We start from the raw sequence: 23,399 nt of genomic DNA on the forward strand, positions 1-23,399 counted from the left end.
AGGTTTCAACCCCTTCTTCCACCTCAGTTCCACTTTTTTCTTCCTTTTAAGACTCACTCCATCCATTTATTCACCCTACTACCTTTCCAGGTAGCTGTCAATTTATCAACTCCCTGATAAATCCACCCCTCTTTCTCACGACTGATTAGGATTTCTTCTTTCTTCCCCTCCCCTCATCCTTTGCAACTTTAACCTCCATGTTGATGATCCCTCTGATTCCTATGTCTCAAAAATCCTTTCCTTGACCACCTCATTTGATCTCCAAATCTGCTCTACTGCCCCTGCTCACAAGCATGGCCACTGCCTTTATGTAGTCTTTTTTTGTCTCTAACTTCTCCTCCTCAGTTGTTCTTCTCTACCTCAGTTGTTCTTCTCTGACCATCATCTGATAATTTTGACTCTAAACCACCCTCCTCCACAGCCTCATTCATTCACCACCAACATTTTCAGGAATCTCCAAGGTGTCTGCCCTTGTATCCTCTCCGCTATTTTATTTCTCCTTTTTTTCCACTGCATTGTATGAGTCAGTTGATGATGAAGTTTATTCATAGACTATTCTCTCCTCTCCTTTAGATACTCTTGCCCCCTTCTCTTACCCATCCTGTAAGGCACACCAAACTCCAGCCTTTGCTCACCCCTATAAATTTCTTCCATGGTTTACACTCTGCAAAACATCTCTGAATAAAATCCCATGCCTATGAAAATTTCATGTATTTCAAATTCATGTTGATTTCCTTCCAGTCTACAATTGCACTTGCCAACCAAAACTACTGCATTCATATGACAAACTCTCTTGCATCCAACCCTTGCTGTAGCTTTGCCACACTGTTTCCTCCTCAGACTTCCTTCACCTCCCTCCCCCTCTTCACTCTCTGCCCAGACTTTGGCTGACTACTTCCATGACAAGATTTACAAAATTAGTCTTGAGCTTTCAACTAGGTCACCTTTACCCTCCTCTACCTTTCCCCTGGCTGCCTCCAATCTCTCCTTTTCTGAAGTCACAATGGAGGAAATTGCCCATCTTATCTCCTCCTCCAAACTCACTACTTGTTCCTCTGACCCTGTTCCCAGCCAGTTCCTCAGCTCTATCTCCACTACAGTCATCCTTTACCTTTATTACATCCTCAGTATCACTTTCCACTGCTACAGTTCCTGCTGCCTTCAAACATGCTGTGATTATTCCACTTCTTATAAAAAATAAAAAAAAAACCTCACTGGGACCCTACCTGTCAACCATCTCCCTATTCCCAACCCTTTCCTGGGGACCCCCTAGCCAGTCAGGTTTTCAGGATATCCATAGTGAATATGCACAAGAGAAAATGTGCATGCACTGCCTCTATCTATAACATGCAAATTTTCTCTCGTACATATTCATTGTGGATATCCTGAAAACCCGAATGGCTAGGGGGGTTCCCAGGACAGGGTTGGGAATCACTGCTATAGATCCTCACTACTTCTCATCTCTCTCTCTACACCATTCCTTGTGTACTCCACTTATCTAGTAAGTCACTCCTATCTTTGCCTTCCTCCTCTACTGCCAATTCCCAACTCCGTGCTTTCCACCAGGCTGCACCATTTGTTTGGAATAGACTTGTTGAGCTGGTGTGTCATAAGAACACAATAAGTTGCCATTCTGGGTCAGACCAAGGGTCCATCAAGACCAGCATCCTGTTTCCAACAGTGACTAATCCTGTTTACAAGTACCTGAAACATTAAGTAGATCCCATTCTTCTAATGCCAGTAATAGCAGTCAGCTTGATTAATAGCAGTTAATGAACCTGTCCTCCATGAACTTATCCAAATCTTTTTTAAATCCAACTACACTTACTGCCCTAACCACGTTTTCTGGCAACAAACTCCAGAGCTTAATTGTGCGTTGTCAAACTTCCTCTCTTGCCTTATTTAAATCCCTTCTAAAAACTCCACCTTTTTAAGGCTGCTTTTAAATCTTAACTTCTGATTGTCCCGCTCACAGCCTCATTAATTAACTAGTGTTCTAATAATTAAATTCCAAAAGTTTTTTACCCTGTATGTTTGTCTTGATTTGATTATAAGCTCTACTGAGCATCAATGGTTTCTAATATGTTGTACAGTGCTGCGTAGGTCGAGTAACACTATAGAAGTGTTTACTAGTAGTAGAATCAGGCTCTTTTATCTTGCAACTTGACTATTGAAAGGAGAAGGCTGAGGCTTTACATGCAAGGAAGAAATCCATGACCTTAGCTTATATCTGGGTCTGGAAAGATTTTTTAAAATATGGTTTTCTGAAGCAGGAGTTTCTCCTTTTAATGCTTCAGCGCTTTTGATTCTGTCTTTTTTGCAGAACGGGTATCAGAACGACCTGGCACTAACTTCCCTCAAGGTACTATGGCAGCAATGGGAATATCATTAGTAGTCCACCTGGATGTTTGTCTTTTTGAAAGAAGTAAAAAATCTGCAGCCAGTAATCCAGAAACCTATTCCCTCCTGGGATCTCAGTTTGGTTTTTCAAGCATTTTGTACATCTCCATTAGATCTTTAACAGATGCCCTGTGATGGGTTCAAAAATTAAAATCAATATTCCCAATAGCAATTTGTTCTGCAAGGTGTATTTCAGAACTACACGCCTTAATGTGTAAAGATGAGGTTTTTGGAGATGGTACCTTCCTTTTTGCCTGAAGTGGTTTTTCCTTTCATTTGAATCAGTTGGTGGACTTGCCAGCATTTAAGGAGGATGATTCATTAGAGTCTTGGTGAGCTTCACTTATTGGCTGAATGTAGAGCTTTGCTCAGAAACTTAAGGCACAAATCCCTTTAGGAGGTCAGATCATTTGTTCAGTCTCTTCAGTGGTCAGAAAGAGAGACAGCCTCAAAAACCACAATAGCTATGTGGCTTAAGGTTTGGATTGGCTTATATTTCCAAGGACTTGGTGTCTGAGGGGCTTAGGGCACATTCCAATAGGGCATAGATGGCCTTGTGAGAAAAATGGCATTTAATCCGCCAGAGGAGATATGCAAAGCAGTAACATGATCCTCTTTGTATGCCTTTTCCAAAAATTTCAGATTGGATCTACAGACTAGAGACACTTCTTTTTTGGGGAGGGCATCTTGAGAACAGGCTTATGAGATCCTCTCCTAGAATAAGGGTGGCTTGGATACATCCCATGCATCTAGACTAGTCTGGAGGTCCATTAAAGAAGGAAAATTTTTGGTTTTTACCTGCTAATTTTCTTTCCTTGAGTCCTGCCAGACCAGTCCAGGGTTCCACCCATTCGACCTGTTACTTTCTAGTGTACATTTGCTTTTCAGATCAGATCATTTTTTAATTTTCAAGTTCCTAGTCTTTTCTGTTTGAACCTTTAAGTGTTGGAGGAGGTTAGACTCAGTAGGGGTCCATCAAAACCACTGCTAGTCAGTGTGGGAAATTAAATTGTTTGCTTTGGTACAGAAATACTGAGGAGCTGCAGGTGGCACAGTACCCTATAAAGGGTGTTGTCAGCAAAACAGTTATTCTGTCTCCATTTGCTGGTAGGGGATCAAAACCCATGTGTCTGGACTGGTCTAGTAGGACTCTGGAAAGGAAATTAGCAGATAAGAGCCAAATTTTTCCTTTTCAGCTGCACATCATGACCCCTAATCCTAAAACTGTATTTCAGAGAAAGAAACTTAGTTCTGCCTGTTACTGTATATTAAGTTGCTCTGTTTATCACCAAAAGGGAAGGATGAGACACCCCCCTGCCCCCCATCTTATTTTTATTATTATTGTTTCAGGGAGGTGATAGAAAAGAAACCAGAGAAGTTCAAGATTGAATGTCTAAATGATATAAAGAATTTGTTCACTCCTTGTAACCAGCCTTTCTATGCTGCCTTTGGAAACAGGCCCAATGTAAGTCTTATTAGTTTTTCCTTTACGTGACATTCTCTTTTCTTTTCTCCCCTGCCCACCCCACCAGTCTTCATGGAGTAACCAAATGCTTTTGCCAGTCACGAGTTTTATGCTTGCCTCTGCAAGCATAAAAGCATTTGTTAGGCAGGTGGGGGGAGATGATGAATGGGGAAGAGAGTGTAAGGGGAGATTCTCATTCCTTTCCTTATGATACTTGACATAAGTAGAAGCTTGGGCATTCAGGGGCTGATGTAATATGGTGTGCTACACTGTTTAACCCGCAGTTGGACACAGGTTATATAGGTGCTACCTATTCTCCCAGGACAAGCAGGATAGTAGTCCTCACAGATAGGTGACATCATCAGATGGAGCTCTGTCACAGAACGCTTTTGTCAAAGTTTCTAGAACTTTGACTGGCACACTGCGCATGCCCAGCATGCCACTAACCCTGTGGCCACACTGGGTCCCCCTTCAGTCTCTCTTTTCCGCGCATCAGTTGCCTCTCAGTTCTTAGGAGCTCTGTGAGAAATGTCCTCTCACCTTTTCCTCACGGAAACATTTGAAGTTCATCTTCATTTTTTCACCCTCACTGGGGTCCCCGATCGCGCTTGGTCTCCGACGATGCTCAGTAAGTGCATTTCCGCGTTTTTCGGTCAGTTCATGGCGGCATACCCTTCGGTGTCCAACATCCACCGACCACGCCACTTTCCCACAGGACAAGCAGGATGGTAGTCCTCACATATGGGTGACATCACAGGATGGAGCCCAATCACGGAACACTTTTTTCAGTTTCTAGAACTTTGGCACCTACTGGGCATGCCCAGGATGGCACTAACCCTGCAACCAGCAGGGGTCCCCCTTCAGTCTTCTTTTTTCCGCGCAGCAGTAGCCACACGGGTTAAGGAGCTCTTAGAGATTCCTGACAGGAATGTTCCTCACGGAATTACTTCAAACTTTAATACCCCACAGGGGTCCCCCCTCTTGAATTTTTTACTTCCACGGTATTCCGGTAAGTTTTTACCCGATTCCGGTCTATTCTCGTCTAGTTTGGCCCTCGTGGCCTACTGGCCGTCGACCGCACCGTGGCTCAATTTTTTCAAAGGCCATGGCGTCGGGGTTCTGTCGGTGCACTGACTGCACTCGTACCATGTCCATCACAGACCCCCATAAAGTCTGTGTAATGTGCTTAGGGGTGTGAGCATGATGTTCTTACTTGCACCAAATGTGCCTTAATGACACCAAAAGGTTGAAAAGCCAGAGTGGAGAAGATGGAACTTCTCTTTCGGTCTCTAACTCAGGCACCCTCCATAGCCTCGATGTCATCCGAACTGGCACCGCCCACATCGTGCCAGTATCTGGCACCAGCCGGTGACCGTCCAGTGTCAACGACTTCCCGGCCATCAACTACCTCTGCTCCCCCTCAGGATCGAGGGGATCGTAGAGAGAAACATCGGCATCGACACCGAAAGCCTCGGACCATCGATGAAGGCAAATCATCGACCTCACCATCGTCCGAGCCGCCATCGAAGAAACCCCGTCCAGAAAAGGCATCGACCTTTTCTGAGACCGGGTCACTGAGGCAACCCTCACCCGGACGGGTAATGGGAGCCACGACTCCGTCTTTAACGGTGGTCCCTCTGGCTACGCCTCTGCCTCCTTCTCCCCTTCCGGAACCAGGGCTTATTGCTCCAGGTGTCTGTGAAGAGCTGGACCGGATGGTTCAGGAGGCCATCGACAAGGCGATGCACAGATTCCAGGTTCCTCCGTTGCCGAAAGAGGTATCGATTGTGGAATCGACCACCAATCCCATTCCGGCTATAAGCGCTTCCCATTCGAGCTGCTCTCGAGGATGGGAAGCGCTTATAGCCGATTTTCCACCGATGGATCCAGTGCCCTCTCCACTTGCTCTGTCATCGGGAGGAGAAACACCATTCCGTCTTCCTCCAGCGGGACTCACGCCGATGCCTCAACCATCAACGTCATCGATACCGTTGCATCCATCGATGCCCTCGATGCCTTCATTGGTGCCTCCCATAACACCCTCGATGCCTTCGGAGCCTAGACCGGGACCTTTGGGGAATACCTTCCATCCCTCTCAGGTGCCTAGAGGGACCGGTGCTGATCCTTATGACACCTGGACCGACGATTCATCCCTGGACACCGATGATTTACCATCTCCACCCTCTCCTACCGAAAGCAGGAAGTGTTCTCCCCCAGAGGACTTGTCCTTCATCAGTTTTGTGAAGGAAATGTCTGAGTTGGTTCCCTTCCAACTACAGACTGAGCAAGACGATAGACATCAGATGTTGGAGCTGTTAGAATTTCTGGATGCTCCCAAAGAAATCACCTCCATCCCTATCCATCAAGTTCTTTTGGATCTTCTCAAAAAGAATTGGGAACACCCTGGTTCGGTAGCACCAGTCAGCCGCAAAGCAGATACCACATACTTGGTCCAGTCAGCTCCAGGGTTCCAAAAACCTCAATTGGATCACCAGTCCATGGTGGTTGAATCTGCCCAAAAGAAGGCATGGCATTCAAAGCCCCATTCTTCCTTCCCTCCAGGCAAGGAACAGAAATTTCTGGATGCCATTGGTCGGCATGTCTTCCAGGGATCAATTCTTGTCTCTCGAATAGCCTCTTACCAACTTTATATGACCCAGTACAATATGGTCCTATTCAAGCAAATACAGGACTTTGCAGAGTCCCTGCCTCAGCAATTCCAGGAGCAGCTAGAAACCCTGGTCCACAAAGGTTTTGAAGCGGGGAAACATGAAATAAGGTCCTTTTATGACATCTTCGACACTGCTTCCAGGGTTTCGACAGCTGCTATTTCACAAGAAGATGGGCCTGGCTTAAGTCTTCGGACTTACATCCCGAAGTCCAAGACGGATTGTCTGATCTGCCTTGCATTGGAGACAATCTATTTGGTGAACAGATCCAACAAATGGTGGCGCAGCTCAAGGATCATCATGAGACTCTTCGCCAACTTTCTCTGATGCCTTCTGACTATTCGGCAAAACAACCATTCAGGAAGGACTCTAAAAAGTCGTTGTATCATCCAAAGAAGTCCTACCCACCACCGTCTAGAGGTCGCTCCACGAAGCCTTTCCAAAAGGCCCAGTCCCGACAACCTCAAAAGCAAAAACCTCAAGCAGCTACTCAACCGGGCCCTGCTTCCGGTTTTTGACTCCTGCATAGAGAGCAGCAGCCAACTTCCACTGCCACATGTACCAGTGGGAGGTCAATTTTGTCATTTCAACAACATCTGGCACACAATCACCTCAGACCAGTGGGTCCTTGCCATAATCTCTCAAGGTTATCACCTGAACTTTCTCTCCATCCCACCGGATTCCCCACCTCGGTTGAATTGGGGGAACATCAGACCACTCACTACTCCAGAGCAATCGAACCAGTGCCCTACTCCCAACAGGGCCTCGGATTCTATTCCCGGTACTTTTTAATCCCCAGTACTTTTTAATCCCCAAAAAGTCAGGCGGCGTTCGTCCAATTCTGGACCTGCGTGCCATTAACAAGTACCTCCAGTGAGAAAAGTTCAAGATGGTAACCTTGGGTTCCTCCTTCCTCTTCTGCAAAGGGAAGACTGGGGGAGCCTGAGTTGGAGGAGAGAGGGGCTCTCAAGTCTGCCGCCATACCCTAAAGACCCGGGAAACCGAGGGAAGCAGCCCCGGAACAACGCGGAGGTCCCGACCAGCGAGACCCAGAAAGAGGCTGGTGTGACGTCAGCGGGTGTCCGCTGCTACAAATTGAGCAAGCGGACACTGATATCTTGGGAGCCTGAGTTGGAGGAGAGAGGGGCTCTCAAGTCTGCCGCCATACCCTAAAGACCCGGGAAACCGAGGGAAGCAGCCCCGGAACAACGCGGAGGTCCCGACCAGCGAGACCCAGAAAGAGGCTGGTGTGACGTCAGCGGGCGTCCGCTGCTACAAATTGAGCCAGCGGACGGCGCACCGCCGCCGTTGGCGCACCCTAAGCCGCGCGCCCCCAAGGGGCGCGCCCGGCTTGTGCCGGCTTAGGCCGGCGAAGGCTGGGAGGCTGCTAAGGATTATGGTGCCGGTCTGATACCCCCTCCTCCTCAACTAATCTTGATAGTTAACGACAGAACCGTGAGTAAAAAAAAAGGGAAGTGGGATATTGTTATTGCAAAACAACTATTTATGCCTCACACAAAAAGAAAGGGCAGAGTCAGGCAGGATGCCTCTACCCCTACCAGACCGGGCCCTATACAAACCACTTTAACTGGATTTTACTCACCTACAATCAACACAACCCCGGAGTGACCCATTACATTGAGGGATACAGAGCAAGTATCCGCTATGTCGGGAGAAATAAGCCTTAGTCCCGGGGTTCCAACAACTCCCCCGCCACCAATGAGCGCTGCATACGCCCATAGCTTGGACTCACCTCTTTTACGGATGGCGTGTACAGAAGAGAGTCCGTTAGAGGCAGCATATGGGGGTAAGGAGGCAGCGCTGGGGACAGAAAGGGGTGACTCCCTGATGTCTCAAGTATTGGATCAAAAAGCAGGAGCAATAGGAGGAAATATGGATGCCCCTTCGGTTGGCTCTGCGTCAGAGCAAGAACTTTTTAAACTATTAATTAACCCATCAGCCTCAACTGGTAAATTTGATGTAAATAAAAAAGTTTCATTAGAAATGTTATGGTCTGCTATAATGGTTCTACATCAAAATGTTGAAAAAATGAATAGCAATATTAAAGATGTTCAGTCCACACTGCAAAATTTAAGTCCTTTGGTAATAAATAATGGTTTGACTTTAAAAAAAGTAGAAGCAGATATAATCCAAATTAAAGATGTTCAAACTAATATAATAAAGGGAGAGAGCATCCTGGCTAGAAAGGTTGAGAATTTAGAAAATTTGATAAGATATTCTAACCTTAGATTTGTCAATTTTCCTAAGTGCAGGATGCTCTCCCCGGTCGAACAACTACGTAACTATTTTACTGAAGTACTATCTTTATCTTCGGAAAATTTTCCTGTGATTAAATCTGCATACTTCTTAAATATAAGAGATCAAAGTCAAAATTTGAATTTACCATTACAAGATTCTTCTTTAAACGTTACTGACTTGATAGAGTCATCATTTAGTACACAGATAGAAATGAGGGGCACTTTAATTGTAAAATTTGCCCTTACTTTAGATAGGGATAAGATATTAAACTCATTTATGAAAAAAAGGTCCCTCCTCTATCTGGGTCAAAAAATATGGGTCTATCCCGATGTAACAAAAGACACTCAAATGAGAAGAAAAAAATTTATTGCATTAGCTGGATTGGCAAAAACATTTGGAATACAAATTAATGTTAAATTCCCATGTAAATGTATAATGAAGGTAGATGGTTTAAAATATGTTTACTATGATCCTCTAGACTTAGAAAGGTTCTTGGAAGAGCGCAGATCCCAAGGAGGGGCTCCAGAACCCTCAAATTGACATCATTTGTTGGAATATTTCAAAGTTTTGTATTGTTTCTGTCATGTACTTAATTATGACCAATTAGTGTCAATTAAGTAGTTAGTAGACTGCTCAACAGACTCTCTTTGTTTGATTAAGATAGAAAATATTAAGTTGATTTATGTAAAAAAAGGCATTTAACTTAGTTTCCATAAAAATTCAATGCTGTCAAATGTTATTGAATACAAAATGTGATTTCGTTTGTAAAAATTGGAAATCTATAAATAAAGAATTAAAAAAAAAAAAAAAAAAGGGAAGACTGGCTCTGCTCTCTAGACCTCCAAGATGCTTACACACACAATGCGATAACTCAGTCTCATCACAGATTTCTAAGGTTCCTGGTAGGCCCAAAGCACTATCAATACTGAGGGCTCCCATTCGGCCTAACATCTGCTCCATGAGTTTTCACCAAGTGTCTCGTAGTAGTAGCAGCCTTCCTCAGGACCCAAGGTGTTCACTTCTACCCCTATCTCGACGACTGGTTGATCAGGGCTCCCACTCAGCAAGCTGCTCTGACGTCCCTACGTCTTACCTTACACACTCAGATCTTTCTAAGATTTCTCATCAATTACACAAAATCCTGCTTAGCCCCATCTCAAACTTTGTCATTCATAGGGGCAGACTTGGACACCGTCAAAGCAAAGGCATTTCTGCTTCGAGAATATGCTCTCACTCTCACTTCACTCGCACACCAGCTATAATCTTGACAACGCTCAACTGCATGCCATTTCCTCAACTTACTGGGATACATGGCGTCCTCATTGCATGTTACCCCAATGGCCCGCTTGGCCATGAGAGTCATGCAGTGGACTCTAAGGTCACAATAGACTCAATCCATTCAACTACTATCAGCCATTGTTCACATCACTAACCCACTTCGTCAGTGTCTAGCTTGGTGGAAAAATCAGACCAATCTCCTCCAAGGCCTACCTTTCCAGAATCCAGATCCTCAAATAACCCTTACCACCGATGCTTCCAACCTCGGCTGGGGAGCACATGTTGCCAATTTACAAACTCAAGGGTCTTGGTCTCCAGAGGAAGCCAAACACCAAATCAATTTTCTGGAGCTACGAGCAATCAGATATGCTCTCAGGGTGTTTCAGGATCGCCTTTCCCACCAGGTCATCCTGATTCAGACAGACAACCAGGTGGCCATGTGGTACATCAACAAGCAGGGAGTGACGGGCTCCTACCTCCTGTGTCAAGAAGCTGCACAGATACGGGCGAAGGCCCTTTCCCACTCAATGTACCTCAGGGCCACCTATTTGCCAGGAGTGGACAAGATGTTGGCGGACAGGCTGAGTAGCACTTTTCAGCTGCACGAGTGGTCTCTCAACCCCACAGTAGCAAACTCAATATTCCAACATTACCCTCACATAGGCCTCTTTGCGTCACCTCAAAACCACAAAGTACAAAACTTTTGCTCACTCACTTGCAGCCAACATTCACTACCAAGAGACGCATTCTCCCTCTCATGGGCCACTGGTCTCCTCTATGCATTCCCTCCACTTCCACTTCTCTCAAAGACTCTCGTGAAGCTATGCCGGGTAAGGGAACCATGATCCTTATAGCCCCTCACTGGCCACGCCAAGTGTGGTTTCCGATTCTTCAGGACCTCTCCATTTGCAGGCACATTCCCCTGGGGAAGGACCCGCTTCTGATCACTCAGAACGACGGGTGCCTACGCCACCCCAATCTTCAGGCCTTGTCCCTGACTGCCTGGATGTTGAAAGGTTAATTCTTCAGCCGCTCTACCTTTCGGAGCCAGTTTCCATGTCCTGATTGTTTCACGGAAGCCTTCCACGAGAAAATCTTATTTTTGCAAATGAACAGGTTTACATCATGGTGTTCCTCACTGTCCCTTGATCCTTTCACTTGTTCCACCATGATGTTTCTGGACTACCTCTGGCGCCTATCAGAGTCAGGTCTAAAAACTCCTTCCATCAGGATGCATGTCAGTGCGGTAGCCGCCTTCCATAAAGGTGTTGGGGATGTTCCCATTTCAGTACAACCCCTTGTAACACGATTTTTGAAGGGCTTGCTCCACCTGTGCCCTCCGGCCCCTTCTTGGGACCTTAACTTAGTTTTGGGTCGGCTCATGAAACCACCATTTGAGCCTCTCCAATCCTGTGATCTTCGCTATCTCACATGGAAAGTGATTTTTCTTCTGGCAATCACATCTGCTCGCAGAGTTAGTGAGTTACAGGCTCTAGTTACCTACCCGCCTTACACTAAACTTCTGCACGACAGAGTAGTACTCTGCACTCACCCTACGTTTTTGCCTAAGGTAGTACGGAGTTTCACATTAATCAATCCATCATACTACCTACCTTCTTTCCCAGGCCCCATTCTAATCCAGGAGAACAGGCTCTGCATACCCTTGACTGTAAACGGTCTCTAGCATTCTATCTAAACTTTACAACTGCCCACAGGAAAAGCACTCAACTGTTTTTCTTTCCATTCCACCAGATAGGGGCAACCTGTGGGTAAGCAGACTCTCTTCTCCTGGTTAGCGGACTGCATATCCTTTTGCTATCAGCAAGCAGGCATTCCACTTCAAGACCGTGTTAAAGCACACTCTATCAGGGCCATGGGGACTTCAGTAGCGCACCTACGGTCTGTGCCGCTTCCTGATATTTGTAGGGCTGCAACCTGGAATTCTCTCCATACCTTTACAGCCCATTATTGTTTGGACAAGGCTGGAAGACAAGATTCCATCTTCGGCCAGTCTGTCTTGCGCAACCTTTTTGCAACTTGATGTACCAACACCCTTCCGCCTGCCCGTTAGGGTTCAGGATGCCCTCTACCAAATTCCACCCCTGTTATGCCAGTTGCATGTCTTTGGTACATTTGATGCATATCTCGGACATCCTCAGCTTGGTACTCACCCATATGTGAGGACTACCATCCTGCTTGTCCTGTGGGAAAGCAAGTGTTGCTTACCTGTAACAGGTGTTCTCACAGGACAGCAGGATGTTAGTCCTCACGAAACCCGCCCGCCACCCCACGGTGTTGGGCTTGTTATGTTTTCTTTTATTTTTTGGTACTTACTATAGCTTTTAAACAAGACTGAAGGGGGACCCCTGCTGGTTGCAGGGTTAGTGCTATCCTGGGCATGCGCAGTAGGTGCCAGTCAAAGTTCTAGAAACTTTGGCAAAAGTGTTCCGTGATTGGGCTCAATCCTGTGATGTCACCCATATGTGAGGACTAACATCCTGCTGTCCTGGGAGAACACCTGTTATACAGGTAAGCAACACTTGCTTTTTTCCAACATGGCGACAGGGTTTAGGAAGTGCCCCAAGTGTCCGCGAACTATGTCCATAATGGACTCGCACGATGTCTGTGTTTGTGCCTCGGGCCTTCCCACAACATCCGTCGCTGTCTGAGTTGCCCTCCGGCGGGGAGTCCGGCATGGAGACTCGTGGAACATGCAACAACCCTCGAGTTAGAACTCTCAGCCCTGCTCCTGTCCAGAGCCGTGGAACCAGTGCACTGGGCCCAGCATGACTGGGGGTTCTACTCCAGGTATTTTCTCATACCAAAGAGAACAGGCGGCCTCCGTCCCATCCTCCACCTCCGGGCCTTAAACAAGTTTGTCCGGAGAAAGTGGATCAAAATGGTATCTTTGGGTACCTTACTCCCGCTTCTGCATCAAGGGAACAGGCTCTGCTCTCTTGACCTGCAGGATGCCTACGAACAATTAGCCATCTTTCTGCCTCATCGGACATATCTCAGCTTCATCGTGGGCCAGTAGCATTTCCAATACAGGTTCTTCCCTTCGGGCTAGCCTCACCACGCCGGGTCTTCACGAAGTGCCTGGCAGTGGTGGGGGCACATTTGCACCGGAAGGGTGTGCATGTGTTCCCATATCTAAGAACATAAGAACATGCCATACTGGGTCAGACCAAAGGTCCATCAAGCCCAGCATCCTGTTTCCAACAGTGGCCAATCCAGGCCATAAGAACCTGGCAAGTACCCAAAAACTAAGTCTATTCCATGTTACCGTTGCTAGTATCCCATGACTTTTTACTTTTCCTAGAAGCCTCTCATAAGAAACTTTGTCAAACGCCGTCTGAAAATCCAAGTATACTACATCTACTGGTTCACCTTTATCCACATGTTTATTAACTCCTTCAAAAAAGTGAAGCAGATTTGTGAGGCAAGACTTGCCTTGGGTAAAGCCATGCTGACTTTGTTCCATTAAACCATGTCGTTCTATGTGTTCTGTGATTTTGATGTTTAGAACACTTTCCACTATTTTTCCTGGCACTGAAGTCAGGCTAACCGGTCTGTAGTTTCCCGGATCGCCCCTTGAACCCTTTTTAAATATTGGGGTTACATTAGCTATCCTCCAGTCTTCAGGTACAATGGATGATTTTAATGATAGGTTACAAATGTTTACTAATAGGTCTGAAATTTCATTTTTTAGTTCCTTCAGAACTCTGGGGTGTATACCATCCGGTCCAGGTGATTTACTACTCTTCAGTTTGTCAGTCAGGTCTACCACATCTTCTAGGTTCACCGTGATTTGATTCAGTCCATCTGAATCATTGCCCATGAAAACCTTCTCCAGTACGGGTACCTCCCCAACATCCTCTTCAGTAAACACCGAAGCAAAGAAATCATTTAATCTTTCCGCGATGGCCTTATCTTCTCTAAGTGCCCCTTTAACCCCTCAATCATCTAACGGTCCAACTGACTCCCTCACAGGCTTTCTGCTTCGGATATATTTTAAAAAGTTTTTACTGTGAGTTTTTGCCTCTACAGCCAACTTCTTTTCAAATTCTCTCTTAGCTTGTCTTATCAATGTCTTACATTTAACTTGCCAACGTTTATGTATTATCCTATTTTCTTCTGTTGGATCCTTCTTCCAATTTTTGAATGAAGATCTTTTGGCTAAAATAGCTTCTTTCACCTCCCCTTTTAACCATGCCGGTAATCGTTTTGCCTTCTTTCCACCTTTCTTAATGTGTGGAATACATCTGGACTGTGCTTCTAGAATGGTATGTTTTAACAATGACCACGCCTCTTGCACATTTTTTACTTTTGTAGCTGCTCCTTTCAGTTTTTTCCTAACAATTTTTCTCATTTTATCAAAGTTTCCCTTTTGAAAGTTTAGCACGAGAGCTGTGGATTTGCATACTGTTCCTCTTCCAGTCATTAATTCAAATTTGACCATATTATGATCACTATTGCCAAGCGGCCCCACCACCGTTATCTCTCTCACCAAGTCCTGTGCTCCACTGAGAATTAGACCTAAAATTGCTCCCTCTCTCGTTGGTTCCTGAACCAATTGCTCCATCCAGGAACTTTATCTCTCTAGCGTGTCCCGCTGATACATTTACCCAGTCAATATTGGGGTAATTGAAGTCTCCCATAATTACCACACTACCAATTTGGTTAGCTTCCCTAATTTCTCTTAGCATTTCACTGTCCGTCTCACCATCTTGCCCAGGTGGACGGTAGTATACTCCTATCACTATAGTCCTCCCCGACACACAGGGGATTTCTACCCATAAAGATTCAATTTTGCATTTCCTAGCGTGTAGCAGATGGACTCAAAACAAATGGGTATGGTGTGCTTGTGCTAGCAGTTGGAGACAGATCTGACGTCAGCACGGGTACATATACCCCCACAGGAAGTGTGGCAAATCAGTAATTTCCGTCTCCAAAGCAGTTTGGAGCTACCTCACGCTCGCTGAGCTTGTTTCCAAATTCTAATGACTAAATTCATAGAAGAAATCTACTGAAGACTAGCCCCGCACTCCTGTGGTGATACCAGGCGGTCACTCACCCAGTTGAGTTTCCCGAGTTGACTTCCGTGGTCCCTCGGAGGTAAGAGCCTCAGTCCGGTGGCCGGTTCGTGGCAGGGACCCAGCCCCCGAGTGAGAAGGGCTCGGGCGAGGCTTGGCCCCCAAGCGAGACGAGTTCAGGCGCGGCCTAGAGGCAGCCTCGGTCCCGGCGTGGACTTGGCCCCCGAGCGAGACGAGTTCAGGCGCGGCCTAGAGGCTGCGGGTGCACTTCCTTAAGCGCGGCGGTGAAGGTACTCACCCTCTCCCCCCACAGCCAGAGACCGCCCGGGTCGCAGCCGGGAAGCGCCGAAGACAAGGTAAGGCGTACATCTTTACTTGGTCTCCGAGGAAGTGTGGACTAACTGGGCCTGCCTACGAGGCAGCATGCCGAGGAGGTCGCCATTTTGCCTGCCTACTCATCTTCGCCAACTAAGCGCACGTTGCTAAGCGCACGTGATAGGCGCACACAATAGCCGCATGTTGTTAGCGCACGTTGTTAGCGCACGTTCGCGCACGCGATAGGCGCACGTTGTTCGCGCATGCGATAGGCGCACGTTGAGTAAGCGCATGCTACTAGGATACGCGCACATTTATAAGACGCCCGTTTATAGGCGCACGTTATAAGACGCCCGTTATAGGCGCACGTTCATAAGACGCCCGTTATAGGCGCATGCTGTTAAGCGCACTTGTTAGGCGCACATCGTTGGGCGACACCGAATTTCAGGCGAAAGGAGCATAAGAGAGTCCATGCATCCACAGAGCCGGCACCTCCAGAATCAGGAATGAAAGCTCTAAGCCTCTGCTCAGCGTGCAACCTCAGAGCCACACAGAGCGAGGAAGCAGACTCACTATGTGCCCAATGTGAGGAGGCCATGGGAGTTCCAGGACAGGACCGGTCCCAACCCAGTGGTTCCTCAGGGAACACACCGGACTTAGCAGGCCGCGGCGAGCAGCCAGGGAACCCGAGAGACCTGGTGCCCCTACGGCCAGATCCGGCTTTGCTTTCCTGGGTGGAATTATTCAAGGGGATTCACGCCTTTGTCCAGATGCAGTCTGCTCCTTGTATGGGTCTTTCCGTCCTGGTTGATCCGGCCCCTGGACCCTCGAGACCTAGGCGCGGCCACTTGCCACCCGACAGCCCCAATTATGGGGATTCGGATTGCTCCGAGGAAAATGAGGAGCCCCCCGAGGAGGGTGCACTTCCCTCGGAGATAGAACCATATCGGACCATGAGACGCTTCTTTCGGAAAGAAGATCTTCCAGGCCTGGTCTCCCAATGCCTATCGGAGCTGGCCATTCCGGGCCAGGACACCCCAGGGGACCCTAAAATGAACCCCGTTAGAGGGCCTGTGCCAAACGGCTCACCATTTTCCCCTCCTACAAGCAGCACAGCAGCTAATCGATCTGGAATGGAAGGCACCGGAGGCCTCATTCAAAGGGGGTCGGGCCTTGTCAGGCATGTACCCTCTGGATCCGGCGTCCAAGGAGCTGCTGGCGTGCCCCAGGGTAGACGCCATTGTTAACGCAATTGTGAAGCACACTACCATTCCGGTGGAGGGGGGAGCGGCCCTCAAGGATACGCATGACTGACGCATGGACACCATTCTGAAACAAGCCTTTGAAGTAGCAGCCATGTCCCTACGAATCGCGACTTGCTGCACCTTGGTGACGCGTTCCTGTTTATCACAAGCGAGAAACACCCCGGGAGAAGACATGGAATCAGCTCTCGCTTTTCTCCCTGACGCAGCCTCCGACCTCGTCCGTACGGCAGCCAAGGGAGTATCCTCCTCAGTGGCAGCCAGGAGACAGCTTTGGCTACATAATTGGGTGGCCGACTCGTCCTCCAAGACACGACTCACAAGAATGCCCTTTAAGGGTTCCCTACTGTTCGGCAGCAATCTTGAGAACTGGGCTACTAAATGGGGTGCCTCTCCATTACCCCGTCTACCAGAAGACAGGTCGAGGAGGAGCCAGCGTTCTTTTTCTAGACCATCCAGAGGTAGAAACTCTCAGTACTTCAACCCCTACAGGACTCGCTATCAAGCACCTAGTTCTCAGACCAGGAACCAGCCCTTTCAGACTAAGCACAACAAGAAGAGAACCGGCTCGGGTTCTGGCCCCGGCCGCAACCCACAATGACAATCAGCCGACCCATCCGAGGGTAGCAGCCATAGGGGGCAGGCTAACCCTCTTCTACCACAGGTGGGTCGAGATCACTTCGGACCAGTGGGTCCTCGCCATCATCCGAGAAGGATATTGCCTGGATTTTCTTTGGCTTCCGCCGAACAAGTTTGTGGAATCTCCTTGCTCACCGCTCGTGAAAGCGGCACTAGAAGTGACCTTACAGAGGCTCCTGGCCCTAAAAGCCATAATCCCAGTACCTGCAGGAGAGAGAAATTCTGGGCATTATTCCATCTATTTCATAGTACCCAAGAAGGAGGGCACTTTCAGGCCCGTCCTGGACCTCAAGTCAGTCAATCGACACCTACGGGTCCCCAGCTTTCGCATGGAAACTCTGCGGTCTGTCAAGAATTCAGTACAGCCAGGGGAGTTTCTCGCCTCCCTAGATCTGTCGGAAGCCTACTTGCATATCCCAATCCATCGGGATCACCAGCGCTGTTTACGCTTCAAAGTCCTGAATCAGCACTTCCAGTTCCGAGCTTTACCCTTCGGGTTAGCCACCGCACCGCGGATCTTCACCAAGGTCATAGTAGTAGTGGCGGCGGCACTCAGGAAGGAAGGAATTCTCGTGCATCCCTACCTGGACGATTGGCTGATCAGGGCAAAGTCACCGGAGGAGAGTCACCGGGCAACCAACAGAGTTATAGCTCTTCTGGAAAGCCTAGGATGGGTAATCAACATACACAAGAGTTCCCTACAGCCGTCCCAGTCGCTGGAATACCTAGGGGTCCAATTCAACACCCAAGAAGACAAGGTCAGCCTGACCTCCAAGAGAAAGTCAAAACTCCGGAATCATCTGCAGGTCCTGCTGAGCGCCAGCCAGCCCACAGCTTGGGATTACCTACAAGTCCTCGGCCTCATGGCATCCACTCTGGAGGTGGTGCCATGGGCGCGGGCTCATATGAGACCATTGCAACGCGCCCTTCTATCTCGATGGAGCCCACGATCACAGAACTACACCATACACCTACCTCTGCCGACCAGAGTGCGGAATCAGCTACGGTGGTGGTTACAGCCCGGCCACATGAGCTGGGGATCAAGAATGTCCTCCCCAAGATGGATTCTGCTCACCACAGATGCCAGCCTGAACGGATGGGAAGCACACTGCGAGGAACTCACCGCCCAAGGGCGGTGGACCAGAGAAGAGTCAAGGTGGAACATCAACCGACTAGAGGCACGGGCTGTCAGGCTAGCGTGCCTGCGATTTGCCCACAGACTTCGCGACAGAGCGGTCAGAGTGATGTCAGATAACGCCACCACGGTGGCATACATCAATCGACAGGGCGGAACCAGAAGCCAACAAGTGTCCCTAGAAATAACTCCCCTGATGATTTGGGCAGAAGCAAACTTTCAGGACATCTCCGCCGTCCACATTGCCGGGAAGGACAACACGATGGCAGACTTCCTCAGCAGAGAAAGCCTAAACCCGGGGGAGTGGCAGCTGTCGCCCACAGCTTTCCAGATGATTGTGGATCAGTGGGGGATGCCGGGCATGGACCTATTAGCAGACAGGTCCAACGCTCAAGTACCCAGATATTTCAGCCGCAGGCGGGATCCGCTATCCCAGGGGATCGATGCCCTGGTACAGCCGTGGCCTCAGGGAATCCTGCTATATGCCTTTCCTCCGTGGCCCCTGCTGGGCGCCATTATACACAAGATTCAGTGACACAGAGGCCTAGTTCTTCTAGTGGCCCCGGACTGGCCAAGAAGACCCTGGTTCGCAGACGTGAGAAGACTACTGGCAGGGAATCCTCTACGCCTGCCTCCGCACGGGGACCTGCTGCGAGTAGTATAATGGGTACACGATCAATCAAACTGATTGACAGGCGAGATAAGGATGACAGCAGCCAATCAGCGTTCACTTCCGGTCTAAGCCCCGCCCACGCCCCGCCCACTCCCCATAGAAGTGAATGGGGGCGTAGCCACGCCCCCTCCCGCCCTCTACCACGCCCCCAACCACACCCCTTCCGCCACAGGCCCCACCCCTTCCGCAGCCAATCAGCGTTCACTTCCGGTCTAAGCCCCGCCCACTCCCCATAGAAGTGAATGGGGGTGTAGCCACGCCCCCTCCCGCCTCATCCCGCCCCTCCCACGCCCCAGGCCCCACCCCTTCCGCCCCGGCCCCACCCCTTCCGCCCCTGGCCCCCGCCCCAGACCCCGCCCAGACCCCATCGATGCTCCTCCCCTCCCAATAGAAGTGAATGGGGAGCCCCTCCCACCCCCAAACCGCCCCCCATGATGTCACGGATGACCCCGCCCACACCCCAACCCCAAGCCACACCCCCCTGTGACGTAGCGGGTATGACATCACCGGAAGTCCACCCCACACCGCCCCCCAAAAACACACCCCCTAAAACGTCATCAGAAAGGGTCCTGTCGCTTTTTTAATGATGTCAGTATTAATGGACTCTGGCTGTTTTTGATGATTTCACCGGAAGTACAATACAAAAGTCCCGAAATATGCGCTCCTAGAACCTCCTGATGCCTTTTTAATGATGTCGGAGCCGGTAGTATGCTTTTAGGAGGCAGGAAAACTGCAGGAAATATGCTTTTTTTCTAGCCACTCTGTTTTTAAAAAAACAAACATAATACAAGCTGTTAGGAGGCAGAAACACAGTGGCTCGTTCTGTTGACAAGGATTTGGTTTTTTTAAAACAAGTGATTGAAGCTACCGGTGGTGAATTGCATGAACTGCAGGATCAAACTTTGCAAAAGACAGGTTTTTTTTTTTTTTTTTCCAAAAGACTAGGGACCGGGTAGTATTATGGGTACGCTGTCACTCAAACCCCCAAGCCAAACCCCCAGTGATGTCACCAGAAGCCCAAGCCCACCCCTCCAAGCCCTTGCTGTAGCTAGGCATGCCCCAATAAAAAAAAGTTACCAGAGAGCAGGCAGGAAGCCGTGACTCATTCTGTACACAGAGACAGGGAGAATCCAACAACACCCCTTCCCTCCGCCCCTCTCTCTAGATAGCATGCCTCAACCGCCCTTCCCCCAGACCTAAATCTGAGCAGAGGATAATTGAAAGCAGTGGGGGGTGTAGGTTTGCAATGGTGAAACACAAGGCTTTAGTTTTGTTTTAAAAAAAACAGACTTCTGTATTTTACAGCCATATAAAAAAACAAGAATGCACCAGCGGATCTTAAAGAAAATTTATAATGAGCCAGGAAATACCGGCAGTTTTGGCGGTATAACACCTCTTTTGCAGGCAGCTAAAGCATGTATGCCGTCTGTGACCAAGAAACAAGTGATTGATTGGCTTACAGAACAAGATGCTTATTCTTTACACAAACCTGCTAGGGTACGATTTAAAAGAAATAAAACCATAGTGTCTGATGTGGATGCGCAATGGCAATCAGATTTGGTTGATATGACAGCCTTGTCTGGTTATAACAGAGGCTACAAATACATTTTGACGGTGATAGATGTTTTGTCAAAATACGCATGGACTGTGACCCTAAAAACAAAAACAGGTCGTGAAGTGGCAGAGGCCTTTGAAAATATATTTAAAGGTGGTCGTGTTCCCAACAAAATACAAACAGACAGAGGTAAAGAGTTTTTAAACAGATCTGTGAAGAGTTTGTTAAAATACAGGGGCATTCAGCATTTTGTGACCAACAACGATGTTAAGGCAGCAGTTGTGGAGAGATTTAACAGGACTTTAAAATCCAAAATGTGGCGATACTTTACAGCGCGCAACACTTTTCGCTATGAAGATGTGCTTCCGGCTTTTATGAACAGTTACAATCGCAGTTTTCACAGAACAATACAGGCCCGCCCCATCGATGTAACAACCTCAAACTCACTGCGGTTCTGGAAAGTAATCTACGGCAATAACAACAAACATGAAACTGCTAAGCCTTTTTTAAAAAAGGGGGATCATGTTAGACTGTCAAAAACTAAAGGGAAATTTGAAAAAGGTTATGAACAAACATGGACAGATGAGATATTTATAATAACTGACGTCCTAAGCAGGGGACAGAAAACAGTGTACAAGATACAAGATTATGGTGAGGAAACCATTCAAGGTTCTTTTTATCCTGAAGAATTACAGAAAGTCAGCCCTCAACAGGACAGAATATACCGCGTTGATAAGGTTCTAAAGGTAAAAGGGAGAGGTAAGAACAAGCAGTGCTTTGTGAAATGGCGAGGATGGCCTGAAAAATTTAACAGCTGGATAAAAGCATCAGAGATTCAAAACATTTGATTTGAAAAGGCCTTGTCTCATAAAAAGAAAAAAAATGAATGAAGGGGGATTTTACGTAACGCTGCCTAGTAACGCCTCTGTGAGAATATTTCCACAAAACAACAGCTCTAATTTCACCACACAATTAGCTAGACCTTTGGACCTACAGGGCCCGTGGGAAGTGGGTCTGGTGGAAATACAGTACCCGAACACATGGGATAATATTAAAGAAGACCATAAATATGTTGTCACCACGAGTGAAGGAAGCACGGAGCATCACTTTGTTGTATGAAGAGGGTATTATGCAACCGTTCAAAACCTGACGGATCAAATGAACAACGACATGAACAGTCTTCTCAAACCCATGGCACCACGAATCATCTATGACCCCAATATCCGAAGAATCAAATTAAAGTCAGAGGACAAAGCAGTAATTTCCGCAGGGGGTGACTTAGCGACCATTTTGGGGCTAGAAGCTAAAACGAATACGAACCGCTCGCTATTTCCAACGGATATCACAGGAGGGTTTAATACCCTATACCTGTATACGGATATCGTAGAGCACCAGTTGGTGGGAGATCATTTTGTGCAGCTACTTCGCTGTGTCCCCGCTAAAGGAGGTAAGGACGAGTTTATCACCTTCACTTATGATAAACCGCATTATGTGCCTGTGAACAAGCAGCACATAGACACCATAACATTTGAAATAAAGACGGACCAGAACCAACACATCTCATTTCGCTATGGGAAAGTGATCCTTAAGCTACACCTGCGACCCCGGAAAACTATTTTTTAAAATGGTTGTGGTTAAAGACTATGGGGACCCTGGCGCATACAGAAATTACTATGCAGCACAGGCCGGTGAAGGCCTTTCGGGGTTTTACGGCGCTCCGGTCATGTACGGGGCTGGGATAGGCGGAATTTTTCGTAGTCTCTTTAGAAAAGCAATGCCTCTTTTGAGAAGGGGTTTTGAGATTGTTAAACCTCATGTGAAAAGTGCAGCAAAAAACATCGCCAAAGATGTTATGGGCCGTGTCACAACGGCGGTTCTGCATAAAATGAACAATAACACAGAGCAGGAGGGGTCAGGATTAGTGGTTATTAGAAGAGCTGTTAAAAGAAAGAGAACCAATCATCAGGGGCCTCCTGAACCTTTTAAAACAAAGAAGACCAAGCGTGTCAAGTCTCAAAAGACTAAACGCAAGGGTAAGAAGAGAAACCTCTCCGCCAAGAAGCAAGATATATTCTAAAAACTATGGCTTTTGTACATCAGGGGTCTGAAGAATGTCTGAAATCAGAACTGGATCTGTTTCAACTGGCCCCCACACAAACCAGCATAGAAAAAAGTGTTTATGTGGAGATTCCGCCATTATCTGCCTTGTCAGAAACAGCCCCTTTAGATTTTTATATAGCCGGACATGGCGAGGATTACCTGGATTTGAACAACACGTTGCTGTACCTGACCTGCAAAATCGTGAACGAAGATGGGTCCGATCTTGATGTAGGGGCCAAAGTAGCTCTCGTGAACTATCCAATAGCCTCTATTTTTAGCCAGCTGGATGTCACTCTCGGAGACAGACTCATTAGTCAGAGCAACAACTGTTACCCTTACAGAGCCCTCATAGAGCTGCTTCTCAATTACGGCGAGGGTCCTCTCAAAACACAGTTTACAAGCGGCCTATTTTATAAAGACACAGCCGGAAACCATGAAGTGAGAGACGTGGGATCCCGTAATAAAGGTTTTACCGAAAGAGCTGTTTTTACAGCCGTTAGCCATAAAGTAGAGCTTCTGGGACATTTACATAGCGATCTGTTTTTTCAAGAAAAGCTGCTCATAAATGGCGTGGATGTGAAAATTAAACTAACGCGGAACAAAGATATGTTCT

General features: G+C 47.6%; 1 protein-coding gene across 8 annotated transcripts in view; it reads left to right on the forward strand.

The window, feature by feature from the left end:
• The window catches only part of LPIN2 (lipin 2), a 397,530-nt gene that overhangs the window by 339,779 nt on the left and 34,352 nt on the right, over positions 1-23,399 (forward strand). For 6 of the 8 annotated variants that reach the window (XM_029591076.1, XM_029591075.1, XM_029591073.1 and 3 more), the window contains one exon: positions 3,751-3,865. The exons of the other annotated variants lie outside the window; for them this stretch is intronic. In XM_029591076.1, the coding sequence (XP_029446936.1) occupies positions 3,751-3,865 (115 nt within the window). The remainder of the gene's footprint in view (positions 1-3,750; positions 3,866-23,399) is intronic. 8 annotated transcript variants of the gene reach the window in all.

Source organism: Rhinatrema bivittatum, chromosome 2 (genome assembly GCF_901001135.1).
Source record: "Rhinatrema bivittatum chromosome 2, aRhiBiv1.1, whole genome shotgun sequence".
NCBI lineage: Eukaryota > Metazoa > Chordata > Amphibia > Gymnophiona > Rhinatrematidae > Rhinatrema > Rhinatrema bivittatum.